This window comes from Ciconia boyciana, chromosome 1, assembly GCF_034638445.1.
Source record: "Ciconia boyciana chromosome 1, ASM3463844v1, whole genome shotgun sequence".
In the NCBI taxonomy this organism is placed as follows: Eukaryota; Metazoa; Chordata; class Aves; order Ciconiiformes; family Ciconiidae; genus Ciconia; species Ciconia boyciana.
In genome coordinates, this window is record NC_132934.1 from 70,149,202 (window position 1) to 70,176,932 (window position 27,731).

Genomic DNA, 27,731 nt, shown 5'->3' on the forward strand with positions numbered 1-27,731 from the left:
AGCTACTGTAGAAGGCCAGCTTGGCTCCCTCTGACCTCGTGGTGCCCAGGGGGTGAGGTGAAGATGATGATGTTTCCTTGAGGAGAGCTGCTGACTTGGTCCCTGCTGTCAGGAGCGCAGAGAGGGCGTTCAGCATCCACTCTCCCTGCAACGCAAAGGCAGAGCAGAGAAGACAGGAGGCCTTTTGGCTCAGGAAGCTGTAAAGCCCTGGAGCATCTTATGGAGAGAGGGTGCAGGCTCCTGCAGGACTGTGGGGCAGCTGGGAGAGACGCATCTGGCTGTAGATTTAGGTAATGGGTGATGTCTCCAACTAGCCACTAAAATTAAGATAACGTGGCTGGGAGACTCAATAAGGATCTGAAACCATAACTTCTTTCTGACTTTATGGCAACCATCTAAACCCACTGCTGTTTGCGCTTCGAGGGTATCGTGGCCCTAGGAATACCCCTAATTCCCTGCAATGCCCTCCCAGCTTGTCATGCCAAGTGGGGCAATCTCTGTAGGTTTCATATTTTGAAAACCATTTCCATATGATGGCAGCAACTGCAAGCCAAGAGAGCATGGCACTGGGCTGCAGAAGGCACTTGGGCTGCTGGGAGGGGGCATGGTTTTTGCAGGTGTGCTGAGTACATCCCAGGGGCTGAACACACCGACAGACCAACAAGCTGAGAGTGGGGCTTGGCAGAGCAACCAGCCCACGGTGTAGCTGGATCCGGTCTCCTCAGCTTTGGGACCGTGTCCCACTTTCCATTACGTTGACCTTCTGCTGCTGCTTTGGGTGAATAGGCTGTGTGCGCTCTGTGGCTCAAAGGAGGGTGCTGCACTTTCCTCTCTGGGATGTGTTGGGGTGAGCGGTGGTCCCTCAAGGAGTCCCTGCGTCCTCCTCGCAGCCAGGGCATGGTTGGCTCTTTGGTGGGGAGGACAGCAGGAGCTCCTAGGGAGATGTGAAGCACGCACGCTGGCTTCAGGCAACACAGGGGTAAATGATGCTCTTTGGAAGCATTTCAGACCTGCAGTTGACTTCCCATCTTCCTGCCCAATCCTGGTAACTGTACTCTTTTGCCTGAATTCGCCTAACTCTTGCCCAGGTACCTGTTGTCATTAATATGTCATTAATATCTGCGAGGGGAAAAGAACATCCAGACTTGGTTCAGTGACAGCGTTGAAATTTCAGCGCATGGGTTGGGGCTGGCTCAGCACAGCCCACTGGTAGCTTTCGGTGATCTCCTAAAGCCTCTGCAAAAGCCTGTTGAGTCACTTGGGAGCATTGCAACGGAAAGCTGATAACAGCAGTGGTATGGAAGTAGAGCTGAGGGGATTGGGGTTTTTAAACTGATGGCTAACTTGGACAAAGCTTAGCTGTGCTTAAACTGGTTATGTCCATCAGACTTGGTTATAGATGATTCAGCTCCAGCGCAGAGGAGGCCTTTGAACTGCAGTCCTGTACCCCAGCACCCAGCCTGCTCACGCCAGGCTCTCGCACGTGCTGGGCTTCCCTGCAGCTTTGGAGGAGCCTGTCTTCTGAAACAAGGGCCCCAAACTTTGCGATGCCACCCTCCGAGCAGACAGCTTGCTAGGAGCTGGAGTCTGACCGGCTGCTTTCCATAGTTCAAAAAGCCAGTGCATGCACCAGCCCCGCCGTCACCTCTGTGCTGGTGTTGGTGACTGGTGCCGCTGCTGTCACGTTTGTGCACTCATTCGTTTACTTTTACCTGGGAAGTCGACCGTCTTTATTCTCAAAAGTCTGGGCAGATACCAAAAAGGAGTATACTTCGGGCAGCGTGGGGTTTGGGTCACCACGCGTGCAGAGGCCGCAGCGCTTGTGTGCTGTCAGGAGCGGACCGAAGCAGCAATTGCAACAAAATGCAGGTAATAGCAGGGTTTAATACGTGTTCACAGCAGCTCTGGGGGAGCAGCGTTCGTTTCGGACTCAGACCTCGGCCAGCAGCACACCAGAGGGTTAGCCATACCTGCCAGAGTGCCCGGCATGGGGCAGGCAGGCGTGGGGCAGCCGGCTCTTCCCTCCCAGCCCACCCCTGCCAGCTATTTTCCCAGGGAGCGGGGAGGGATGGGTTGGTGCCCTCTCGCCCACCCTGGCTAACTCTGCTTCGGGCCAGCGCTCCTCCGGGTGAGGTGGTCACCCTTGCTCCGGCGGCCGCCTCTTCCCGACAGCCCTTGCCTGACTCCGGGGGGATTTAGTCCCGGGCTGGGGGGAGGGAGAGACGTTAAACAGGCTTTTCCCTAATGAGGTGTGACGCCAGCTGGAGAGGGGGAGAATCCTGCTTTTCTCCTGTCTGTTGCTCTCCCCAGCTAGAGGAGGAGGAGATGTGTGTGTCCCCCCCCTTCCTCTGCTGATTTGCTGCCTCTTCTGTTTCCTTTCTGTGCCGTCCCCAAAGCGTTTTGGCAAGGTTCAGATTTCTGTGCTCACAGCTCAGTGCTCAAAGAGAAAAGGGGAAAAACAAAAGGGTTGGAGGCGCGGGGGGGATGGTGGCAGGGAGGGAGCCCAGCCGCTCGCTGCGTGCCCTGGCCAGGCCGGAGGAGCGGGGGGACAGGCGCCCCGGGCAGGGTCTGCCCTCAGGACAAGGAGGGTTTGGTGGCCTCTTTCTCCTGGGAGTCCCTCGGGACGCTTCGGCCACCTCTGCTCGAGCACCGTCCTGCTTTGCTGGCCGTCTGTTGTTGGAGAGGAGGGCTGGAAAAGTGAGGTTTATTCTTCCTGCTGCAAAATCTGGGCTGAAGCATTAGGTGAAAACCCGAGGGGATGCTAACTCTTCGTTCACGGTCCTGAGATGTTAAGATTTGCAACGCATCCTCCTGGCATTCCCAGAGCACCCTGGGCGTGTGGGAAAAGTCGAGGATTTAGGTGTTTTGGGGCAGAAAGCTGGAGAATCCAGCGGGATAGAAAACTGTGACATTCAGTTAAACAGGGCCAATGGACCCGTCCCCGGGAAATTAAAGCACCTCACGCTGCTCTTGCCCCGTCGCAAGCAGTGACAGAAAAAAGTAGACGAAAACTTTACAGGACAAGGTCAGTATCTTTTTCCAAGACAAGTAATCACGGTAATACTTGGATTGTGCCTTTACCATAACCCGCTGGCACCGGGTGCGACTGTCGGTAGGGACAAGAGGACCAGAGTGGGCTCCGGACAGCACCCGTGGCACTGGGGAGCGTGGTGCAAGCATCTTTCTACAGAGGTGCCGACAGCCTCATGCCTACTAGCGACGGACCTTCGTTAGCCCCGTGCTATGCGTGCGCTCATTAATCCTGACTTGTGCCAGAGCCCCTTAACCCAGAGTGGTGCTGGGACTCTGCACCCAGCCCCATGTGGGTCTGCGTGCCCAGTGCCTGTAGTAAACGGCTGCAAGATCCGTCTGCAGCTGAGTCGGGTTCCCAAATCTGCTCGGCACCCGCCATGAAGGCAGGGACAAGGAGCACCCGTCTGGGAGAGAGGAGGCAGCAAGGGGCGGGGGGGACACGACTCCCCAGCCAGGTGTTTTGGGGAAGACTGGTGGGTCCCTGCCCAGGAGACAGCACCTTGCCCAGTGCCCGAGGAATGTCCCCCAGCTCCCGGGGTGACCCGCCGGCTCCAAAAATGTAAAGGTCACTCCTGGGCCTGGAAAACAATGGCTGGAGATAGGGGCTATCTGAGCCGGTTGTGGCCACTGCTTAAGGAGTGTTAGTCAAACAGCAGGCTGAAAAGGCTCATGGGAAGCAATTTAAATATTCCTTCATACAAAAGGCTGTCGCATCCTAGCAGAGGCAGGCTGCTGACTGACAGCTTTAGTGCACGAGTATATGTGGATAAGGGAGAGGCTGAATGGAGGGGAATATCCTAGAGACTTACTTTCCCCCTACCTTTATTCTGGGTGCTAACATATCATTTTTCACAAGCTGCAAGTTTACTGTGGTAACACACCTGGGATGTTTTAGCACATCACGTATTTTTTCTTTTCCCTCTCAGGTATGTTTGTTACAGGTCAGATGTCCACTAAAGTCATTTACCAATAAAATAAGTCAACACCTCCAAAATACTAGCCGCTTACCAAGTGAATTCACTCAATAATTGCTATTTATATAGTGTGATTGCTATTTATACAACAATAATATCACTCTCTCCAAGGGATGGCAAGCAGCAACTGCAGTTTTTGTATTAACTTGTCATTAAGCAGGGTAGTCGTCTAGAGGCCAGAACAGAGATTCTTGGGACTTTTCCTAGCTCTGCAGCAGGGATGCTATGTCAGCCTTTGGCTGCCCACCGCCCTTTCCTTGCCTCGAGTTTCCACGTATAATAGATGCGTTTAATACATTCTTTGCGGGGCACATGTCAGGCTTCCACTCGTGAAGCACTTTGGATATTGTGCAAGAGGTAAATAAGAGCGGTGTTGATAATGAAAATATGCCATTAATACATTTCCAATAAAAAACTACAAGCAGCATTTAATCTGCAATCTGTTATCAATAATTTTATTACTGCAGTTACTGTGGTCTAATAAAAAAGCACTTTCTCTTCTTTATTGGGTAAGTGCCAAAACGTTTATCCTTTATTCTCTGGCCATTAACCTTTATTCTGTAGCCATTAGCTTAGCCATTTGTGTAACAGTCTGTTGAGTAACATTCAAGTAGGAATTTGTATTCAATCCATTATTTACTCTGAAACCAAAAAAGAATAGCTTCTTATGCCTATGTTATTTATACATATTAAATCTTATTAACTGCTGTATGCTACTGATGATAACTCTTATAGGAAGTGGATTTTTCTTACTGTGAATTCTTTTCTGGCATATAAATAAAACTGTATTTAACCTAGTAATATTTTGAAAACAAAGCTTGAAATTGCTAGCTGAAAACCAGATGTTTCTCACAACATGTGTGAAGTTCATAATAACTACATTTCAGAAGTTTATCTTTTTTGTGGATCAGTTCCTGCATCACACCTTTACATGATCTCCATCATGCTGAAATAAGCCATGATACTCTCCACCCCTCCATCAAGGGCTGAGGTTCTGGGTCATGAGGTCTGACATTCCTCCATCCTTTCTTTCTCTCTTACTGGAGGGAAAAAAAACAAAACAAAACAAGAGAAATAAGTTAAATAATCAAAATGCCTGCTTTTCTTTGAGGTAGTTGCTTGCCAGCTTTCAGCCATTTCTGGCTATCCATTTGAAACTGCTACTTCTCTGTGTAAGTGGCTTTTAGGGCCACGCTTTCTGAGCACATCTTTTAAATGAACTCACCAGCCTTAGTGAGTGGAGAGCAAAGCAGGAGAATGAAACTGTTGATTCCTGCCCATCAGCTGAATGTGGGAGAAATCATGGGTATCTTATTAGGCTGCTATTTTTCTGTTTCCATTAGTCTTCTGGCTGGAGAGTGGCATTCTGTAAAAGCCTTTCAAGGTCTTCCCATGAACTCTTGCAATGAAGAGGTAGTAGTAGCAGTATTTTTAATGATGGGGAAGGTCGGCTTACCCAGTGTATGTTCTGCTGCTGTACACGTACTTGAGGCTGTGCGGGTCTTTTTGGTCCTGATCAGCCAGCAGTAAATTTTAAGGAATTAGTTTGATGGTTGGAATTTTTTTCTCTCCTTTCTGCTCATTAGGAACTGGAAGCTGCTCTTCACAGGGATGATGTGGAGTTTATCAGTGACCTGATCGCCTGCCTTCTTCAAGGTTGCTATCAGCGCAGAGACATCACGTGAGTAACCTCACTCTATGGCTTAAGCGCTTTGCAAGGGGAGCTAATTAACGCGGTCGCAGGGATGTTTCACGGCTTTAGAGTGATGACATGGCAGTGATCGGCAGCCACCAGCAATCAGGCCAGATGCTTCACCGAGTGGAAGGGAATTCCAGCTCTTTTTGGGTTGGGTTGTAGGTTTTTCATTTTACAGACCTGTTGTTAAGCAAACTTCTTTGTTCAGATCCCATGCAAATCTGTTTGATGCTGTGCTGTAGCACTAGCACATACAGTGAGCATTCACATCTGCTGTTACGCTCTGCACTCTGTTTGGTCGAATTAGTGATATCACAGTAAATCTTTAAATCATCACATATGTTTTCAACATTTTGTATGTGTTGCATAGAATAAAACTTGCTGCTCTGCAGCCACCTCACTTGCATGGGAGATCCCACTGCTTTACAGAGGGACGACTGTAATTATTTTGGAAATAAGAGGAGTATTGGAATCAGTTCAGTTGCAGAATGTTGGAAAGTGATTTGACATATTCTTGTGATGTTTTGACATCCAGAGACACTTTGTTAGTGTCCACCAAAGTAGCCTCCCAAAATGAGACATCTGTAGAACGTCATTCTTTAGAGGATCACCACTCACGCAGTGAAATGTGCTTCCAGTGATAATGAAGGCTTGTTGCAGTGTGTTTTATTTGTTCTTCTGTGAAACATGTTAATAGCAAAGCATAATTGTGGAGACAAAGACAGCTTGGCAACACTTGCAGTTGCTTAGAAGAGGTGTTAAGTAATCCTGCTTCCTAAGATTCCCCTGTTGTGCAGAGGCTTAGGCTGGCGCATAGGCATAACCATAGGTGCTTGCATGGAAAGCTCTATTTCTAATTAACTGATTACGTTCGACAAAATTTATATAGTTTATTTTTTTATATATATCTGCCACTTAAGTAAGTTCTCTTGCATTGCTGGGTTGACATTCAGCATAAGTGGGTATCAGGACCTGAACCAGGCAGCTGCACTGCGTTTACTGTCTCTGAACGAAACTGATCTGATGAGAAACTTGATTGTAAAGGGACTGCAGTTGTGTATACCTCCTTCATCAAAATAGCCACAGAGCAATATAATCTTGCTTATAAACATGCAGCAAGTTTATTGCTTCACACCAGAAAGTAGTGGTTTAAGTGTTTTGCCCACCTTAATCAGCTCAGCCTTGTAGAAGCAGTGGAAGATTTGTCTTTGATAAATTTGATAAATTCAACAGTCTGAGGATCTACTCAACTCTCCAGATCTATGAGCGTCCACTTAGTAGTTGCAGCATCTAATTGCCTCCCCTTTCGCAATGTTTTAACTAACAAAAGCCAGGGATGAATCATGGGTGAGTCGTTAGGCATTGGCAAGTTGTCTGTCTGTCTGGGGAAGGTTACACAAGTACACGTGCGTTATACACTTGTGCAGTTACTTGACTCACCTGGCAGCTCAACAATGTGTAGTTGTTCCATATTGCATGTAGGTCCCACTTTGTGCCTGTGTAAATACAGCCTTGGTTAACTCTAAGATGCAAAAGCTGCAAGGAAGTAATGTCATCGCAGAAGGAAGAGCTGGTAACCCAACCATGGTTTTCTGCAGCCTAGTCAGGGCACGTATGTGGCATAGGTAGCTACCTACGTAGCTGTTGCTGTGTGTCTGTCCGTGTACAAGAGGTGCCACAGGAAACAGAGGAGTGTGAAGTTACATAGTGAAGTTGTGAGAACTTAAACCTCACCTGAATGGTTGTGCTAGGGAAAGCATGAGGTCCCTGAAGGAGAAACCAGCTGCACCTTTTTACAGCACCTTCCGTAGAAGGGGACTACCTCCTGGGCAGGGGAATAACAAGAGAAGTCTTTTCTGCAGAGGAGGTGGGGAAAAGAGCACAGCAGGAGCAGCACGGTGGAAATGGCTGAAGGACTATATCAGGGAAACTGGCTGGAGCCACTGGGATGTTAGGGAGGTGGGCTCTGAAGCTCTGCAGAGGAAGCAATGGGGGAGGCTACCTGGAAACAGAGAGAAAGGTGCTGTATGCAGAGGGATGTCATGAAGGAAGAAGCATTAGGATGTAGTCTAAACATGGAAATCTGTACATAAATGAGAATAAAAATTATGGCTTGGATACACTTCTCAGAAACAAACTTTCCCCACTGCTTGTTTCATGCTTACAAACCAGACATGGAATATTTATCCAAAATGAATGTGTGTTTTTAAAGCCTAAAATCCTCCTTATTCCCATACACAGTTATTTCCAACATCTTTGTTCCCTCTAAGCTGAGTTCAAGAGGCATAGGCCTTGGCTGATGCACAGCTTCCCTACTGTACCTAGTTTGCCCCCAGTTAATGGTAAGGAGTTGAGCCTCTAATTGATTTTTTGAGTGCTCAGCGGACAAAGACGTGCAAACGTAAGAGGCAGAATTTGTGTGGAGTTTAGGTTTGGCTTTTCACAACAGGCCAGGACTCCATATTTTTCTGTTGCAGACAGACAGTAGGTATCTGTCTCACGTGGGAAAAATGAGCAGTTTCACAGACCATCACAGTGGCGTTACAGCAGCAGTTTCTCCAGTCATTTGTGCTCCGCATCCTTGTGCTGAGGCTGTGAGCTGTTAATCTTTAGGCTGCAGACTTTGCTCCCTGTTGCACCTCGGAGGGGAAGGTAAGAGCTTGTTCTGATCCTTGTTCTTGATCTGGAGGACTGCAGCTCAAGTACAAGATGCTTCATATAACTTCATATAAAACATAGTTTACCTCTCTGAGGGGTTTTGAAGTTTAATTAGTTTTGGATCATGTCTTACCTCTTTGATGGCCAGAATGTTATCTGTCTATGCTTTCTCACAGTCTGTCTGGGAGCAGCTTGTAGTTCTTGTCACATCTGTTTTGACGGCGTGCAGAACTTGCGGCGGAGCTGTGCTGCCTGGCTTTAATCATGCATCATAGAGGGGTATAAAACTGTCACATACCTTTGCTAATTATAATGTGCTCTCAAGTAATTTTGGAAGTGGAACCTAGCTGAGAGCCCTTCTAATGCACAATTTAACATACTCTAGTTTGATTTACTTATTATTCTTTGAAAAAAAATGAGATTAATACTTTTGTAGTGTTCTGTGATTCTTGGTTTTGAAGTAGAGCAACTTTGCCTTGGTTTTGATATTCTTTATGACAGAGGTTTTTTTAAAAAAAGAATTACATATGAGAGAGACTGTTTTTTACCCTGCTTGATGGTTAAGGAGTGTTGAACACCTGGTAACTTAAGACTTTCTTTGAGTTATGGATATCTGTGTTTAACTACAGAGGCTACATAATGGGATGCCACATGATATTCTCCAACTTCTTATTTATCATAACCTATCATAGCTGTTAGGAGCACTCTTCACTGACCTGGTTCTTGCTGTGTTAAGCATTGTAGAAGTACAGAACAAAAAAGACAGTAGTCTGCATTTCTGGCTTCTCGCATCTTTAGCAACAACCCCGTAGCTGTCCTTGCCTGGCACCGGGTGTTTTGAGCACTGCGCCAGGACAGTTTCCCTGTTGCTCTCCTCTTTTTGCTTTGACCCAAAATACTTTTGTGCCGTGATCTGCAGCTTTTGTTGTTTTATAAATCGCCTTCATAGTATTCATATACCATCTAAGTACTAACCATGCAATAGCTAATATCCTTGAAGCTTTTTGTATGATCTCTCTGCTCAGCTTTATGCTATAGGCACCATTTGGTTTGATGCCAGTGAGTTTACCCATACATTTTTCCTGCCTCTAGCTTTTGTGCACAGGCCTTGAAATGTCTATCTGTTCTTTAAATGTTTCAAAATGCAACTGCCTGGAAAGTGGGGAGTGACGAGGGAGAAAACTCATAATAGAATTGGGGGTTTATAAAAAAAAAATTAAATAAAAATTAAGCAGTTTGAAAAAATACTGGTGCTTGCTTCAGATTCTCTCTGATATAAATTGGGCAGCTGCATAGTCCCTAGGGGCTGCCACTTTAATTCCAGCAGGAAATGCGACTTGATGACTTGTATCAAGACAGGAAGATCAGAGCTTCAGCTAACGGCAACAGCCGCAGCAGGAGCCTTCTGCAGCTGTTTTTAAGTAAGAAGTGATGGTGTGACATGGATGTGTACACTCAACTAAAATAATCCAGAAAAGCTCTCACTGTTCAGCATTTCTTTGGGTGAAACTCATTCTTCACTGCTCTGTTATTGCATTTTTGCTATTTTTCTAATGTGATGGCATAAAAAGTTTCAATGGCTTTACCGTATTTCTCATTGGGAGACGTTTTGTGTGCTGCTATTGTCTCTTGAAAAGCATTCTAATTGCTTTTTCTTATGACATGTTTTATTTTTTCTTTTTTCAACATGGACAAACGTGCCAGAAAGTGAGGAGGAACAAAAACAATATCTTTGCTCTTGCCTATGCCCCATGAGAGTTTTTTTTCTTATACCCCAGGAGATTGGTCCATCACTGTAGCTGAAAACTATCTAATTGACTTCTGTGGCACCACAGATGGCATTTGCTTCCTTAGGAACCTCAATATTTTTTTTCTTGTTATTTATTTCCTTAATGCATTGGAATTTTTTTTTCCCAAGTGGATCATCTGTTTTGCGCCCACCTTAAGTTCTTTCTGGATCTGTAAACTAACTTTGGAGTCTTTGGCTTGTAGTTTGCGCCTGGTTTGTTCTAATATGAAGGGCAAAGGAGTCCAGGAAGGCTGGACATTCTTCAAGAAAGAAATCTTAAAGGTGCAGGAGCAGGCCGTCCCCAAGTGCCGAAAGACGAGCCAGCGGGGAAGAAGACCGGCCTGGCTGAACAGAGAGCTTTGGCTGGAACTCAGGAAAAAAAAAAGAGAGTTTATGGCCTTCGAAAGAAGGGGCAGGCAACTCAGGAGGACTACAAGGATGTTGTGAGGTTATGCAGGGAGAAAATTAGAAGGACCAAAGTCCAGCTAGAACTTAATCTGGCTACTGCCGTAAAAGACAATTAAAAATGTTTCTGTAAATACGTTAGCAACAAAAGGAGGGCTTAGGAGAACGTCCATCCTTTATTGGATGCAGGGTAAACATAGTGACAAAGGATGAGGAAAAGGCTGAGGTACTTAATGCCTTCTTTGCCTCAGTCTTTAATAGTAAGACCAGTTGTTCTGAGGTACCCAGCCCCCTGAGCTGGAAGACAGGGACGGGGAGCCAAATGAAGGCCCCATAATGCAAGGGGAAATGGTTAGCGACCTGCTACACCACTTAGACACACACAAGTCTATGGGGCCAGATGGGATCCACCCAAGGGTACTGAGGGAGCTGGCGGAAGTGCTCACCAAGCCACTTTCAATCCTTTATCAGCAGTCCTGGCTAAGGGGGGAGGTCCCAGGTCAGCAAATGTGACGCCCATCTACAAGAAGGACCGGGAAGGAGGATCCAGGGAACTACAGGCCTGTCAGTCTGACCTTGGTGCCAGGGAAGGTTATGGAGCAGATCATCTTGAGTGCCATCACGTGGCACGTACAGGACAACCAGGTGATCAGGCCCAGTCAGCATGGGTTTATGAAAGGCAGGTCCTGCTTGACCAACCTGATCTCCTTCTGTGACAAGGTGATCCGCTTAGTGCATGAGGGAAAGGCTGTGCATGTTGTCTACCTAGACTTTAGTAAAGCCTCTGTCACCATTTCCCACAGCATTCTGCTGGAGAAACTGGCTGCTTATGGCTTGGACGGGTGTCTGCTTCACTGGGTAAAGAACTGTCTGGATGGCCGGGCCCAAAGAGTTGTGGTGAATGGAGTTAAATCCAGTTGGCAGCCAGTCACAAGCGGTGTTCCCCAGGGCTCAGTATTGGGGCCAGTTCTGTTTAATATCTTTATCAATGATCTGGACAAGGGGATTGAGTGCACCCACAGTAAGTTTGCAGACAACACCAAGTTGGGTGGGGGTGTTGATCTGCTTGAGGGTAGGAAGGCTCTGCAGAGGGACCTGGACAAGCTGGATCGATGGGCTGGGGCCAATTGTATGAGGTTCAACAAGGCCAAGTGCTGGGTCCTGCACTTGGGCCACAGCAACCCCATGCAACGCTACAGGCTTGGGGAAGAGTGGCTGGAAAGCTGCCTGGCCGAAAAGGTCCTGGGGGTATTGGTCAACAGCTGGCTGAGTATGAGCCAGCAGTGTGCCCAGGTGGCCAAGAAGGCCAATGGCATCCTGGCTTGTATCAGGAATAGTGTGGCCAGCAGGACTAGGGAAGAGATTGTCCCCCTGTACTTGGCATGGGTGAGGCCGCACGTTGAATACTGTGTTCAGTTTTGGGCCCCTCACTACAAGAAAGACATTGAGGTGCTGGAGCGTGTCCAGAGAAGGACAACAAAGCTGGTGAAGGGTCTAGAGCAGAAGTCTTATGAGGAGCAGCTGAGGGAACTGGGGTTGTTGAGTCTGGAGAAAAGGAGGCTGAGGGCAGACCTTATGGCTCTCTACATCTACCTGAAAGGAGGTTGTAGTGAGGTGGGTGTGGGTCTCTTCTCCCAAATAACAAGCCATAGGACAAGAGGAAATGGCTCAAGTTGTGCCAGGGAAGGTTTAGATTGGATATTAGGAAAAATTTCTTCACTGAAAGGGTTGTCAAGCATTGGAACAGGCTGCCCAGGGAAGTGGTTGAGTCACCATCCCTGGAGGTATTTAACAGATGTGTAGATGTGGTGCTTATGAACATGATTTAGTGGTGGACTTGGCAGTGCTAGGTTAACGGTTGGACTTGATGATCTTAAAGGTCTTTTCCAACCTAAATGATTCTATGATTCTGTGAATATGGATAAGAGGAGGATATTCCTTAACTCCTATTCCCTCCCCCTCAATTTTCTTAATTATTTCTCTCATACCCTTAGTGGTGGCATTGAGAAATTCTCTCAGTATGGCATAGGAAGAGCTATATTCCTTACTTGTTGAATTGTTAATCAAGAATACTGCCTCTCTTCTGCTGATTTTCTAATGCTTGTTCTGTAATCACTTATTTGAGCTTTCATCAGAAAGAGATAAGGGATAATCTGAAATCTTCTAACCCATCGGGCCAGAATGCCTGTTTCTGAGGACTGTGTTTAATAGCTCTGAGCATTTCGCTTCTTCCTTCTGCTTTGTCGCTTTTGTCCATCCTTGTTCTTTACTCTGTGTGGACTGTGTCTTTACAGGCTACTTTGGGCATTACCCCAGGTCTCATATGTTGATAGAAGTGCCCTCAATAAAACACTTACCATCTTGAAACTGCCCTTCTGTATGTGACTACGTGAGCTGTGTCCTTTAAGAACCACTGTATGTTGGTCTGGTCTAGGGGATAAAGTGGCAGGTCAACTGGGATACCTGGCAAACCAATGCCAAGTTTTCAGTCTCATGGATACTGTGGTGAACTGGGCTGCAGGAATAGTTAAGCCAAGGTACTAAGACAATCTGAATGAATTCAACACTTCAGTCATGCCATAACATCTGGGGCAGCCAGCCTAAGCTCAGTCGCAGCAGACCTGGAGACCACCACCTTTCAGAAAGAGTTTTAATAGCCGGCTCTTGCAGTTGTGCCAGTGACCTTGATTATAACAACTCTTTCAGTGGCCCAGCCACAAAGCACCTCACTAACTCAGAATCATATTCATGAATGCCAAGTGAATATCAACAAGATCAGCATTATTTACAGTCTGACTTTTAACAAGCGCTGCCTTGCATACATCATGGAGATTGGTGGATGGCCTCTGGAATCGACCCAGTATCATCGGCGCAGGAGATGCCGGGAGGGGGCAAGGGAGATGAAGTGGCTACATTGCTCATCTTGAATCTAATATTAATATTTATTATAATAATAGACAAGCCATGCAAGGTGAGCCTTTTAAAGGGTAAAAAGTGAAAATGAGGCAGCTGGCAGGTGTTGGGAAAGGAAGGATGAGATTACAGCAGTAAAATAACACGGTCATTCAGAGATTAATGAGTAGCACAGTGGAATAAAATTATAGAGTTCAAGTATAAATAAAGCTAAGTAAATGTCTTTGATTCTCAGATGGATAAAATGAATCTTTAAAGAAGAGTTTGAAGAAAAGTTGGTAGCACATTCTGGAAGTACTATTCCATAGGTGTGGTGGAGAATAAGGAATGAAAATGGCGGAAGAAAAAGAGCATGAAAGTTGTGCTGTTATTGTCAGGGCAGATGGATGAGAGGCAAATAGAAGGAAGAAGACAGAGAGTGATGGAGAGAGAGGGACAGGATGTGGAAGTTCTCTCCACGTGAAACCTTTGCCCTCACTTTTGAGACTTGCATTTCAAGATAGTGATGCTCCAAACCACTGGTGCAGAATTTTTGCTCCAGTTTTGCATGGTTGGTTTTCCAGGCCACCTCCCAGCACTGCAGCCAGGTTGAGAAAACAATCTTTAGTCCAGGGGTGAATATTGGAGAAGTTCTGAAATTATTTTCTTGGAGCCTTTTAGCCCCACTGAGCTTGATGAACAGCTGGGGCAGCTACTGGCCAGCTGCTAAGCCACTACGATGATTTCATGTGTCATGTCAGTCTCTGTTCTAAGTCACCTATACTTTTAATTATTCTCTCATTTTACCTTCCATCCTTCAGTTTCTTTCAGGCTCAACCAGTGTAGTGGTTTAAGCTTTAGAGAAAAGAAGAGGAAAACCCTGTTCTGAAATGAATCCCAAAAGGGACTTCTTTAGGACCCATTTATTTATCTGTAAAAACTTGTTTTTATCCATTGTCCCGAGAAGCTTGTAGTATGTTGGGCTGGCTCTAAGTAATGAATTTGACAAGCTTGTTTGCTTCAAAGCAACCCCACGCTAGGTATTTTTTGCCTCAGAAGAGACTCTCTTCTCCCACATGAAGCATATTTTTCTGTGAGCAGCAAGGCACATAAGGGCTTGTTTCATATGGATTTGTGCCATAATACACGCATGTGTCCTATTTCCCCATCACCATCAAGACAATAACTCTAGCTTCTTCCCCACAGTGCTCATCATCACTGTAATACCCTAAGGTCCTCTCTACAGCCCCTAAACAATTGGAAGAGCTTATGGCGCAGCAATACTGTTGTGTTTCCTTATGGCTATGAATTGGGAGCATGCTTTCTGTTGATGGGCACTAGGAATGAACAATGCAGCATTAAGCTGGCTTCACTTGTTCTTCAAGGATCCAGGAATGAATAGTAAGTAATGATCCTCTTCCAGTCTGAATGCAGGGCACAGTGAGCCTCATTCCTATTTGCTCTTTCAGAATATAGGAGATGTATTTGGGTCTTTTGTAAGTTAATCAGCTCCAACTCCCAAGGGTTGATCTGCTTCTCTTCAGAAAGAGTGTGACCCATCAAATAACAGTAGGAGAAAGAAAGAAGCATGTGGATGAAAATTGGCAAGCACGGATTGAAGCCTGATTAGATGCAGGTGAAGGTAATTGATGGGAGAAGTGAAATGCCATCACAGACCAACCAAGGCCCTTGCTGTCTTACTAGGTTAGTTCACAAGGTGAAAATTGGGCTCTAGGTACGTTCCTTTATTCTGGACCATCCAGAAGGCTGTGCTCGTTCCTCCTGAGATAGAGACTACTATGGCTTGATCTTAATTTCATCACGTCCGGAGTGGCTTGTTGCTGGGCAAGTGTGCACATGGAGGCAGCGTGTGGGAAGAGCAGAGCGTGCAGCAGAGGTTCTCACACTTCATTGTGTCTGTGTGGCCATCGAGATCCCTCCCTTAAGGACTGCACATCTTTTCCAGGTTGGATCAGTATGTGCTAGCTCTACACCCAGTGTGTGCATGAACGAAAGTCTCCCTTAGCAGAACCCTCAAAGCACTAGCCAGCAGCCTGTGTCTTATCAGGCCTCTCACCCCACACCAGCGTTGCCCAAATCCCCCCTCCACTGATTGATAGAGTTGGCTTCCCTCAAGGTACTTGTTTCCCTCTTGAGCACCCAGATCCTTCTCTCTCCCTTTTTATTGTATCTAACAACCTGTAACTAGTTCTTGGGTTAGTTAATAAGTAGTTCTAACACTGGTTCTTTTTGTTGTCCTTTTTGATCCTTTGTGAGATTGCCTTTTGTTATTCAAAGCTGAAGGTACTTGACACAGAAGCAATGCAGAAGCCCCCAGGCTTCAAACTGTCCTGGCTGTGGGATCATTATGCCTATAAGTGATTCCCATCGTCAGTGTCTGATAAGCCTTGGGGAAGAACTGGACAGAGAAGAATGCAGCACTCCGAATTCCTGAGGGGTGCTGGGAGGCATCCATCCATGGTGGGACTGGAGGAGTTTCACCTGCTGATCAGGGCCTTTCAGGATCAGTATTTCACCCCGCCTAGGGACCCTCCTGCCTTTGTCTGACTTCCTTTACAAGGCTGACAAAAATCTGGCCTCCTATCTGTGGGGGGACAAGGTTCCTCCCTTAGTTGAGTTGTGCTCAGAAATGTCCAGGTCAGACAGTTTTGTTTTGAGGCCCATGAACTGCTCCTTGAGCTCTAAAACTGACCCTGGGAACTGCTGTATCTCAGATTTATTACCTCAGGAGCATGTGCTCTGAGGAGAACCTAGGTTCTTTGCTTTTCCATTGCATCCAAAAAGTGACATAATTTACTGATACCATTAAGTCTGTCAGTGTTGTCAAACCTGCTGCCTGCTGATGTGCCTGTAAAGTCTCCAGTTTGGCATCAGTATTGCTTAATCTTCTCTTGGTGATCTTATGCTTCACCAGGAGACCAGCTGTGCCCTGCAGATCAGTGCATTCTTCCTTCAGCTAGCTGTCTTGCTCCGCACCTCTGTCTTGTGTACCGGTATCACCAACCTCAGTACTGATCGTCGTGACATCTCATCACCATTATCTTCCTGTCCTTCGGTACCAGCCTACACTCCAGTGCCTTCAGTACCCACCCTGGTGTTGGCTCTGAGACTCAGGACCTCTCTTCTGCCTCCTGCCTTTCTGCCTTTGCCAGTGATGTCTGTTACTTGTTTTCTGATTTTGAGCCTGACAGAAAACTCTGCACTTCAGGGTCTCAGGAGATTCTTACTACTTTAGCTGACCATACTGTCAGGGAAAAATTCAAGTTACCAGTCTAGCTGCTGTGATAGATCTCGTTGGATAGGGAAGCGTTGGGCTCTGGCTCTCCTCAGCTCTCCAACCCTATTCACTAGCATGCCAGGGAATTCATTGCTTAATGAAAGCCATTTTCCCTGGCCCTTCCCCAGCCAAGATCAATGTCGTCACATGGTAAGAGGTGACACACACTTAGATATCTCCCTCGTATCCTCCCGCAGCATCACATGCCAGCTTGACATCAGACTTTCTCCGGGCATGATACAGAGACGTTTTCAGTTCTGTCATTAATTTATCTTAGGTGCTTGGGGTGACATAGCTTCTTTCCTTGGTCCTTTCCACCTCAGACATAATGTGTGATGGCATCAGCACTGGTACCACGCTGTTCTAGTACCAGCTCTGCCTTTCTTTCTGAGTAAAGCTTCAGTAAATGATACTGCCTCTTTCTTGGACTCCCTCAGCTCAACAGATTGATTCCTCAAGGCAGGAAAAGAGCAGCTGACACGGCTGGGGACATGCATCTTGTCTCCTCTATGACTGATGAACTGTCCAGTGCAACCCCTGATAAAGAAGCAGAAACCACTTATTGCTTGATGGACACTCAAGTCTTCTTCCCATTCAGACAGGCAGGATATCTGACAGACCATCTTACCAGGAGTTTTCTGAAGGTTCCTATATATTTCCAGATGCATAGTATTTTACAATTTCAGCCATAATCTCAAGGAACTGAGGTCTGTATTTTTAGGCAAGAAGAGGAAAAGTAGCTGCAATATCATCTGCTTTCCTCCATGCTGGAGCTGTGGTGCATGTTTCAACATGATGGTAGGTAGGAAAATGCATGTTAGCGGTTGATTACAGAGCTGGTTAAAATTAATTTAATACAATTAATTGTATTTATGCAGTTACAATTAAGAAAGAAGACAATTTTTAAAACTGTCCCAAATAATCTCTTCTTTGTATTCATTCAAGGTAAATAATCCTTTCTGTTAATCTGTTGCTACCTTAATTCATGTTTTCACAAATATATATAGCAACACTGTTTGCTAACCACAGTGATGTTTCACAATCTTTTAGCAGAATTATTTTTCCCCCATTTTAATCCAGTTATCCAATCCATTGATTTGTCATTATCAGTTTTCACTCAAATTGCAGCCTCAGTAGTGGGGGTGGGGGTTCCTGCTTCTCTGTCCATGCCACTACCCCAAAACCCTGCATGCACTGAGAGCGCAAGCCTTCACTTCATGGAGACTGTGCAGAGACTCACTGCCTTTGAGGGAAAGGTTGAGCTGGCATTGAAAAACAAACTGGTAGTCATCACCTTTTAAGTTTTATTTTAATCCCATTAATATTCTTTGAATCTGTCAGGGCAGCATACGCATCCTCCTGCTCATCCCCTTTGCCCCCCGGACTTTCTCTTCCTTTGGTACCATATGCCTTCAGCTGTTGTTTGGGAAGTTTCTGGCTGCTCTGGTTTTATTGCTGCTTGTATTCTTATTCCTTCTTTTCCCTAAACAAACAACAAAAACACGCAAGCAGCCCTTGCTCCTACCTAAAAATCAAATGCAGGCCCCCGCACCCCGTGTGCATCTAGTTAACCATATGTGTCTTCCTCACCCTCCAAGTACTGCATAATCCACCAGGCTTGGCAAATCCAACCCCTCTTTCCTCCAATGCTTCACATCTTCACACCAATCGCTTGCTTTCTCTGGCTTACTTGGCCAAATAGGCTGCTGGTCTCTTGAGACGGGGAGATGGATCCTGGGCATCTGCTCGCTTCTTCCTTGTATTGTGGTGGGGAGGGAGAGGGGGAGCGACAGAGAGGCAGATAAGGGCAGTGAGGAGCAGCTGGGCATAGGTGGAAGAAGGGCCATCAGCACCTTCAGATTGTGTTTCTTTCACCAAAAATCACTTTCACCATCTCACACAGAAGGAGAAGCAACAACATGCCTCTTTGTTGCCTCCCTGTACCTTGAGGTGTTAGAGGTAGGACAACCACACAAAACACTTGTGGCCCCTCCTGCTGATCCTGGGGATGGTGACGAAAATAGAGCAGCCCTGGCTCACAGAAGGGTGCTTGGAGCTCCTGCAAGCAGGGAGATGGAAAATGACAGGACAGTTCAAAGTAACAGGTATGTGTGATTTCTCCTGCTGGTGCTGCCTTTCTCTCACACAGCCCAATTAACAGGGGTCACAGAGCACTGATTAGCTGCCTTGGCGTTTTGTGAACATAAAGCAGTGAAAAAACCAGGGTGAATGGGGGAGAGAAGATCAAATAGACACTTATCTCAGCACTCCTGCATGTCCCCGGCATTTGCCAGCCTAAGGGAAGAGCCTTTTCAGAACAGGCCAACGCGGGACTTTGCTATATCTGCACCGATATCTCTGCTGCTTTTCTGCCTTCTCTCAGCAAAACAACAAACAAGTCACTCCCAGCGGCTGTGTCGTGCACAGGGTGCTTGCTAGATAAAAGCAGAATCACAGGAGAAGCGTGGACCACAGGCAGCTGGGGAAGATCAGAGCATGCCCTTTTGCCACACTGGCGTGTCAGATGAGTTCAGTTCCTACAGCTGGCGTCTGCTTTTGGAAGGGTGCACTTGCTGCCTCCTGTCCCTCGTGTGAGGGAAAAGGGGTGGAAGGCAGCTCATATCAGCTCACAGCATGTAAAAGGACATCTCCATCTAATTCAAGAGCTGGTGAGTCTGGTCTAGTAGTGCTAAAGAGCCGAAGCTGGAAACTTCTTTGGTTGCTCAGTTTTTCTGCTGTGGCTAGGGGGAGAAGTCTGCAGGAGCAGACCTGGAACCTCCCTGAAGGATGGGTAGCTGTGGTGACCTTGTGGCTTCCCCTTCTTCCATCATGCTCCCCTTTTTTAGGGGTAGCAAAGCAACGCTCCCACTTCAGCTGTCATACCCAGGTTAAGTGGCTGCACTTGCTTCTGTCAAGCCAGCACATGCTCCTGTGGTGTGATCCCTTATTAGACTAGACAGCCCACATCAGCTCTCCATTCTCTCTGCCTCCCTGGAGACACTGCCTCGCTCCATAGCTGTTCCTATTCTGCTTCTCTGTGGGATACAGCATATCTGCCAGCTCCCCTTCCAGCTTCCCCAGTTTTTATTGTATGGAAGATCACTCGAGGTAAGATGGAGGAAGACAAGGAGCAGGAGTGGAGTATTCTTAGCTGCTGACAACCTTGGTTTTTCTTAGCTGATTTTTTCCCTCTCCTAAACATGAACAGTTTAGGAGTTCAGCTGGGAAGGCAGTAGATTCCCTGGCATCCAGCCGTGTAAATTAGATTTCCTTAGCAAGATTGAGCAGCCCTTCTGCTGGAGAACCTCTTGTCCTAACTTTGTATTATCATGTTGGAGGAAAGGTCCAGAAGCCTGATGTCTTCTCTAAGCATCTCTTCAGCATATTCTTGGTGGTGGCCTCAGTGCCACATCTGAGCTCTGGAAGCAAGTTATGGGGTGGACAAGTGAGGGGCAGGTAACAGGAATTGCTAGGGTGCTGAATTTAGTCTGCTGTCCTCTACTTGTGTGGAAAACTTGGGAGTATCTTTCATGGATGTGGAAACCTCTGATCACTCATGTTTCAGACTACCAAATTCAGGAGTTAGACCAGACTACTTTAGGGAAGAGCTACCACTACTTAACATTTGCTAACCTGCTATTTTTTTGTCCGTATGGTTTTAAACAAAGACCATGGTTGTAATGTAGAAAGTTCAGCAAGGTGAAGACAAAGGTCACTGTATGTAGAGCTCAGTGCAATCCACACGCTGATTCTTTGAGGGTCTTTCTCCTCTCCTTCACTGCCAATGCTCCTGGTGGCCACACAGGTAAGCCACAGAATTACTTGAGGTTTGGGCAGCATCTGCATTCAGAAAACTAGTTCTAGCTACAAGTGGAGGACAAGAGGCAGGTCTGTACGTGTCTTGTGATGGTCTTGTACTCCAGCAATCTCTGCTGTCTTTCCAACTCTGGGAGGAGAAACTTCACTCTGGAACCTTGATAAGCCCAGTTTAATCCCCCCCCCCCCATTTTGTGGTCTCATTTAGGGTCCATTAATGTAAGCTGTTCTCCATTTGTTCACAGCCCCTTATAGGCCAGCTGGTCTTCTCCAGGCATGAATCAAGAGAGGGCACTGAAAAGCAGGATGAGCCCGGGTGTTTGTTCCTCCGCCACAAGAGCTCTGCCAGGGTTGGACCTTGCTGAGGTCTGTCATCAGTTTGGTGTGTCCAGGAGTTACTGCTTCCCTTGAGACTGTCCCTGGCTGGAATTTGTGAAGTCTGTCCCCACCAGTGGTACAGGACAGTGGTGCAGCTAGTGGTGCTGCTAGTTGAATTGGAAACAAAATGTGGATATTAACGCTTAAGGTCATGATCCTGGATCTCCAGCTCCTCGGTCATTTTGCTCTGCTTCAGTGAAGTGTTTTGAGGAGGGGCCCTTCAAGGTGCTTGTTGCCCTTGAGCCTCTGCCAGTCTGATTGCCCTGATGACAAGTTGACCCATCGTCTGAGGAATACGTTCTTTCTGTTGGCTTGCACGCCTTCTGAGTGAGCCACACGCAGAGGGCTTGGAAGGAAATGAGGAATGTACCTATGCAACCCTTTTCTCCCCCAAAAGGATGGGGTAGTACCATTTTTTCCCCTTCATCATGCCTGACTTAGTTTCTCAGTAGGGTAGATTGTTTGAAGGTAAAGTACAAGCTGGTCCATAAGGCTTCCTCCCCCACCTCAGATAAGAAAGCTCATTAATACAGTTAAAAAAAAAATGTCTCCATTGTTACATGAGAGCTCAAGGTCAGGCTGGTAGTAGTAACTCATATTGCTTCTAAGGTCAGCCTAAGCTTTCTCTTTCTGACAAGCCACGATAGATTGATCATGGGGGCCCTTACATTATTTTTTTCTTCTGAAATAGGCTTTGCTTCTCCTGACCCTGTTAATGATGTTTGACTGAGGTCATCCCAGCAAACCCTGAATCCTTCCCATTACCTTCTAGAGGGCTTGCCTTTGTGCCAAAGCATTGTATGCTTGTTAAGAACTAAGCTTTCCTGATCTCTGCTGTAGCAGAGAAGCTGTCTTCGTTGGAGAGGGGAGAAATATCTTGAATGCCATCTGTCAGTTAATGCTCTCATTAACACCTGAGTGACTCCCAACACCAAGCTGGTGCCTTTTTGCCAATTCAGAACTTAAAAGGTGCCAGCCCATAAGGTGAAATATCTTCAGTCCATAAAATTAATTCCATGATAAAACGTCTGTTCTGATAAGACCTTGATTTTTGTTGTTGTTAACTAGAGAGATCACGGAGGCAAAACCAGTTCTCTTGTGTGCTGTGAATTAGGTGCCCAAGAAGTCTTTTTTCATTCATTACTGAGAACCTTCTAAAAGCACCACTTGTGCTGGGTGGCTGAGGGAATCCAATTTTTTTCAGCTTTTAAAGCTTTGACCAGACAGAAGTATCGCCTCTATTATTTTTCTTACTGGCTAAGTCTGTAAAAGGAACTACAAGAGTAATTATATTCCTGTTTAAATAGTCTTTGAGGGAAAGGCTGAGCTCTTCCAGTCCTGTTTTCCATGTTCCTCCTACATAGTACTCTTGGGCAGGAGGTGGAGGAGGTCTATTGTTGTTCCTGCTCTCTGTCGTCCTCTGGTTTTGTCAGGGTTCTTGGTTTTAATCTCAAGTACAGAACACTATACTATCTGGGATAAGACATAGGTCAGGCTTGCCATTTTCCCAGCAGTTGTAGCTCAAGAGCGTTCCAGTATTTATTCTTCCGTTGCATTTTGTAAATTAAATGAAACAAGAGACTTAAAACACTGTCAACATGATAGATATTCTAGCTAGTGGGTCCAGGCAATTATTTGGAATCTGAACTTTCATAAGGCTTGTCTGTGTGTGCCAGCAGTATCTGAGCATCATTGAGAGATTTTTGTCTCCAATATTTCCAACTCCTTACCCTAATGTTTCTTTTCATCCCATATTTACTCCCACAGGGTTGGGGGGTTTGTGTGGGGGGTTTTAGGGGGTTTTTTTGAGGGGAATGGCGAGGGGGGGGGCTTGTAACAAAATTGGCAGCAATAGGCCAGATAGGGAAGTGTGCTGTGACAGTAATTCCACACTTGGGCCATGGCACCCTGCCTGCGGGAAGTGCAGATTGACACGGGGAGTCTCTTACTGAATCAGTGTTTGTTTTTGCTTTTGGTTTTTTGGCTTGATTTTGTTTACAGTTTCCCAGCCAAGATTTGATTTACTTTGGAGACTTTAAAACTAAAAGCACAAGTTGCTCTGCCTCCTCTGGGCACGAGGATAAAAAAAATAAGTGTGTGAGAGAGAGTGTGTGTGTGTGTGTACATATAATTCCAGCCCTGACAGTTTGCCCTACAGGGTGCCTGTGGGGCTGGGGTCTCTAGGTGCAGCTGTCCCCTCCCAAGCGTGCGCACCAGAAGCTCCAACCAAATTTTTCCATATATCCCGTCAACCCTGCAAAATTTTCACTCTCTCTTTCAGAAGTCTCCAAAGGAACCCCTCCGGGAAGCTGGGCATGGTGATGAGCAGCGGGATGGGGGCTTGCTCCGCACGCTGGCCAAGCTTCTTTTTCCGACAGCAGTGTGGCCCCGTGCAGTAAAACCCCGCGCGATGGGAAGGGTGCCTCTTCTGCAAGCAGGGGAAGCCACTATGGAGGCAGACTGCTGAACTGGGATCACCAGGCGGGGGGAGGAGTCCTCAGCTCCCCTCTCCTGGAGCACAGAGAAACCTCCCTCTTTGGGAGGCAGCCGGGCGGCAGATGGCCGGGCTGCGGCGCTGAGCTCTCGGGGGGTGTATCATTTCTCTGACTGTTCTGGACGCTGATACCCATGTTGGGGAGGAGCCCCTCCTTTGACTTGCTCCCGTCTTCTTTATGCCCTGATTTTTTTGCAGCTGCTACTAAAGATCACAGGCAACTTGAGCTGCAACCTCACTGGTACTCTTGTGGATTGTCTGCTGTTATTCCTCCCCTTCGACACTGATGTGCTAGGTTGCGTCCTTCCCTGTGCCCCAGATTTGCTTTTGCATATGTAGAGGTCTGCAATGTATGATTAAAACTTTCAACCACAGGTGCGATTCAGCTCTGACCGCCTTTCTAATGATTGCAAAAAAAGGTAGGGACCTCTGACAATGACCCTGTGGTTTCAGAGCACAGCCAGGGACAAGGCTAAGAATTGCATTGGGCTCACAGAAAATCACCTGCATCCATTTGGGATGTATCACATAGATATGCATGTACTATTCCACTACTTCCCCACTACTGCTATCCAAATTGCTTTGCACTTCAGGTGGCAACTGCAAAGTAAGGGTTGTTGTGACAAGTGAGGGAAACTTTGGCTGAATTTTCTGAAATATTAATTGTGCTAGGGAAGTTGTGATGGGGAGAAAGACAGTTGGTGGGAAGGATGAAGTTTTACAGTTACAGAGTACTCTAAGGTAACTTTTCTGACCTCTTGTAGGTGATTTCCTTGGTTAATGAGCTGTATGGAAGATGCTTTCGCTGTATGGCCAGGGGAGGTAGAAGTGGTTGAGATATGGTGACAAGCATGGGGGCCCATGGTATTCCCAAGAATACTCCTGTTTGTAGAGAAAAGGACATTGCTGACTTAACATTGCCTGGTTGAGTGTTGTTACAAGTCTCGGTGATGCTGAGAACCTCAAGAGAAGAGCTACATCTGTCTCCTCATCTCAGGATCTCCTTCCTGCCTTCTTCCCACCTACAAAAGGGTTTTCGGAGGTTCTCAGATGCAGCAGAGACTCTGTAGGAGTTGTCACACCTGCAGGTGTGTCACTGTCCTATTTGTGGGCTTGAAAAAAGGCTATTTGACAGACTGCATCCAGGTCATTCCGATCCTGGACGCTGTCTGTCTGATTCTTGTTTTGAATTTTATGCCTAATGCTAAACAATTAGTCCCGAGCATTTCTGCTTTGCATGGGGAAGAACCCCAAGGGCAGAGTTCTCACAGTTTGCTGTGCTCCCTACAGTTTTCTTCTCCAAACCAGGGGAGCTGTTTCAGAAACCTTTGTAGGTGTGGCAGATGGGTTGAAGACGAGCACCCCGCTTTTGTCTGGACAAAAGAGGCTGGCCCCCATGAAGAGGGAAAATATAAATTGGGTAAGATTGAGAGTGATTGGGAATGCCTTGAGACATCTGGTTCCCATCTCTGGTTCTCATTTCTACCCTTATTCAAAGCGACAAATGCACAGTAGCTGTCTTTGAAAATTGATGGGGGTAGGAACTCAAAGTACTCTTGAGAACAGAGCTTGTAATGTATCGGACACTGGGTGGATGGCGGAAATTTCTAGTGTTCGCCACTTACGTGAAAGTCAAACTCAGACCAAATTGGTTAAGTCAACAGAGCCAGTCCCAAGGGGGAATGAGAGTTACATAGGCAAAGATTTCAGATGATCTTCTGGAATTGAGGGGCTTCCTGGATCAGTTTTCTTTGAGAGCAGCCAAAATGGTAGAGCAAGATAAGTGAACTCATGCAAGCAGTAAAAGTATAGGTCTGATCCATACCTTTCCCTTTTTTTTGGCAGAAAAAAATTTAGCCAGGAAAATAGGAGCAGATAAAGCCTTGCTACTTTTGTTGCTTCTTCCTGGCATCCCATGTCATCCACTAGTTTTTCGGGATCCTAGGGAAACTGTTTTTTCAGTCATTTTTATTGGAAATAGCTGGACCCTCTGTATCAGATCTGATGAAATAATCTTCTGCCTTGAGCTCTGACAGAGTTGAACTGAACTCAGGGGGCTGAAACCTGGATGCTCTCTGAGAGCTTACAGTCATTCCCGTTCTATGACGGACTAAGCATCCAAATACAGATGTTGCTTTCCTGCTTTCAGAAAAAGATGTTCTCATCACTGTTTCTGTTCTTGAAAGCTAGAGTCAGATCTGTCTGTCTTTTTGTTTGTTTGTTTTAATCCGATGGCTTCAGTAAATACCTAATATTTAAGCCGTGTGTGATCAAACAGCACTCTTAAAGATAAAAAGTCTATAAAGATAATCTAGTATCACGCTTTTTGCCAAGTTGACGTTCTTGCTGGAAGTTGGATTGCGTCTTGAGGTACATGAAGAAGGCGCTGTGGGAATGCACAGCTACTCCAGGTAGGTGTACTGTGCATTGAATATTTCATTTTAAAAAAGGATAGTTGCTGTAGTTTTTACCATAAAATTAGTACTCGAGACAGCACAGAAATCAGTTCATGAAACAGACCTCCTTTATTGTGTTGACTGAACTTTGTGAGTGTAGGGGACTGTTTCAACTTGCATTTGTTTGATTGCTGATATTAGTGGGGCAAAACAATGACACTTCGAAATACTGATGCTTTGCTTGTGTCATGCAGAAAAGAGCAAACTCCAGGCTGCAGAAGGCACTAGATCCAGGTACATTCGGGCATCTGTTGTTAAACACAACCAGAAAGCTAGTAAAACTCATCCGGTGAGAAGTTATCTTTAGGAGGTCAGCTTGCATTTGACGTCAGAAAGGAACAGGCTGCTGGGGAGCAATCTGCAAGGTGGTAGCATAACTTCTCTCCACTCGAGGAGGAAGGGGAACACTGCCAGGTGGACATGGCTTGAGGAATCATGTGGCATCTGTTCCTTCGTTCTTGCAGTCACCGTCCAGTCATGGTCCTTGCAAAGAAGTCCAGTCTTTAACAAACATGTGAAGCCCCCTGTCTAATCGCTAACTTCTTGTTGACTTTTAACAATCTTATTCCAGTTGGATCACGCTCCTCTATCTCTTTGTTCAAAAATAATAGCTTTTGTAGTAGTTAGCAATTTCTCAGGCAAATGCAATTCTGTAGTGTTGGCACGGTTCCATTAATCATATAGAGTAATCCATTTGTGCCAAAAACCTATCAAGTTGAGCTGCCTTTTTGAGAGCTGGTGGGAATGTGTACCCAGTGGTGTTCTTGCCGGCATATGGACTTCCCGTGTGTGCAAGAATGGCTGGGGCATGGGGGGGGTCCCCCTTTGCTGTGCTCAGGGTACACAATTCAAGAATTCAAGCAGGCTGAGAGAACCTGGCAAGTCTCAGGACTCAAAGTGATATGGACAGATCTTAAGAAAGTTTTATATTTAGGGACACACAGTCTCACCAGCCCATTTTCATTCCCTCCCCTGAAATTTTCAGCAGTCAGAATAAGGACTTAAGTCTCCTTAAAATATAGACAGGAGTTCTTTTAGCCTTAAGCTCCATCAGCAGTCTAATGTCTGTCGGATGGGGACATTTACCCTCAATACCAGATGAGGGTAAGAAATGTGTGTTTCTTTGGGTTATATGGTGAACTGCTGGCAATGAAAGGGGGACTTAATGTGGCCCAGCTAGCAAATGAGAAAGATCATTTTAGTAGCAGTGTTTATGAAGAGCTCGAGTGTTCGGCTTGATCATCTGGGAGACTAGAGAGGAGAGAGTCCTCTGGCCTGAACCCTGTTTGGGAGATAGGCTCATCTTGGTGTTGGGAATGAGCCTTGTTGTGTGGCAGGGTCCAAGCTGTGTGCATTAGCCCAGCTGTGCAGATGTCCTGCCAGAGCCACCGGTGGAGGAACAGGCAGAAAGTGGCAGCACCTGTGGGGATAGAGGGAGAGGAGAATGGGGGCCACAACAGGAGTATGGATAGCATATAGCAGCAAAGCGAGGAGGAGATGATCAGTTAGGGAAGGTTTCAAGCCACTGAACCAGGGCATGGAGAACTACTTAAGAGGCAGAGAGAGGAGGAGGGCTTGGCAATGGCAGATGTGAGGAGCAAATGGAAAGCTGAAGAAGAGGGTCTCTGCATGAAATGGGGAGAGGTGGAAGGGGATCAGACTCGTCAGCTTCGTTGCATCCTATTTTAGTAAAGGGTCGATGTTGCTGCTAGCACAAGGCACTGCCCATAGGGATAGAAAGGGGATGAGGCTGAGTTAGCATCATATTTAGCTTGTTCTTTCAGCTTGGAAAGAAATAACAGTAATACAGAGCAATACACATAAAGCTGTATGTGTATAACA

At 46.4% G+C, this 27,731-nt stretch overlaps 1 protein-coding gene across 2 annotated transcripts in view; it reads left to right on the forward strand.

Annotated features, from left to right (window-relative positions):
- The window catches only part of CECR2 (CECR2 histone acetyl-lysine reader), a 97,868-nt gene that overhangs the window by 45,468 nt on the left and 24,669 nt on the right, over window positions 1-27,731 (forward strand). For both annotated transcript variants that reach the window (XM_072873905.1, XM_072873914.1), the window contains exon 2: window positions 5,594-5,688. In XM_072873905.1, coding sequence (XP_072730006.1) covers window positions 5,594-5,688 — 95 coding nt within the window. The remainder of the gene's footprint in view (window positions 1-5,593; window positions 5,689-27,731) is intronic.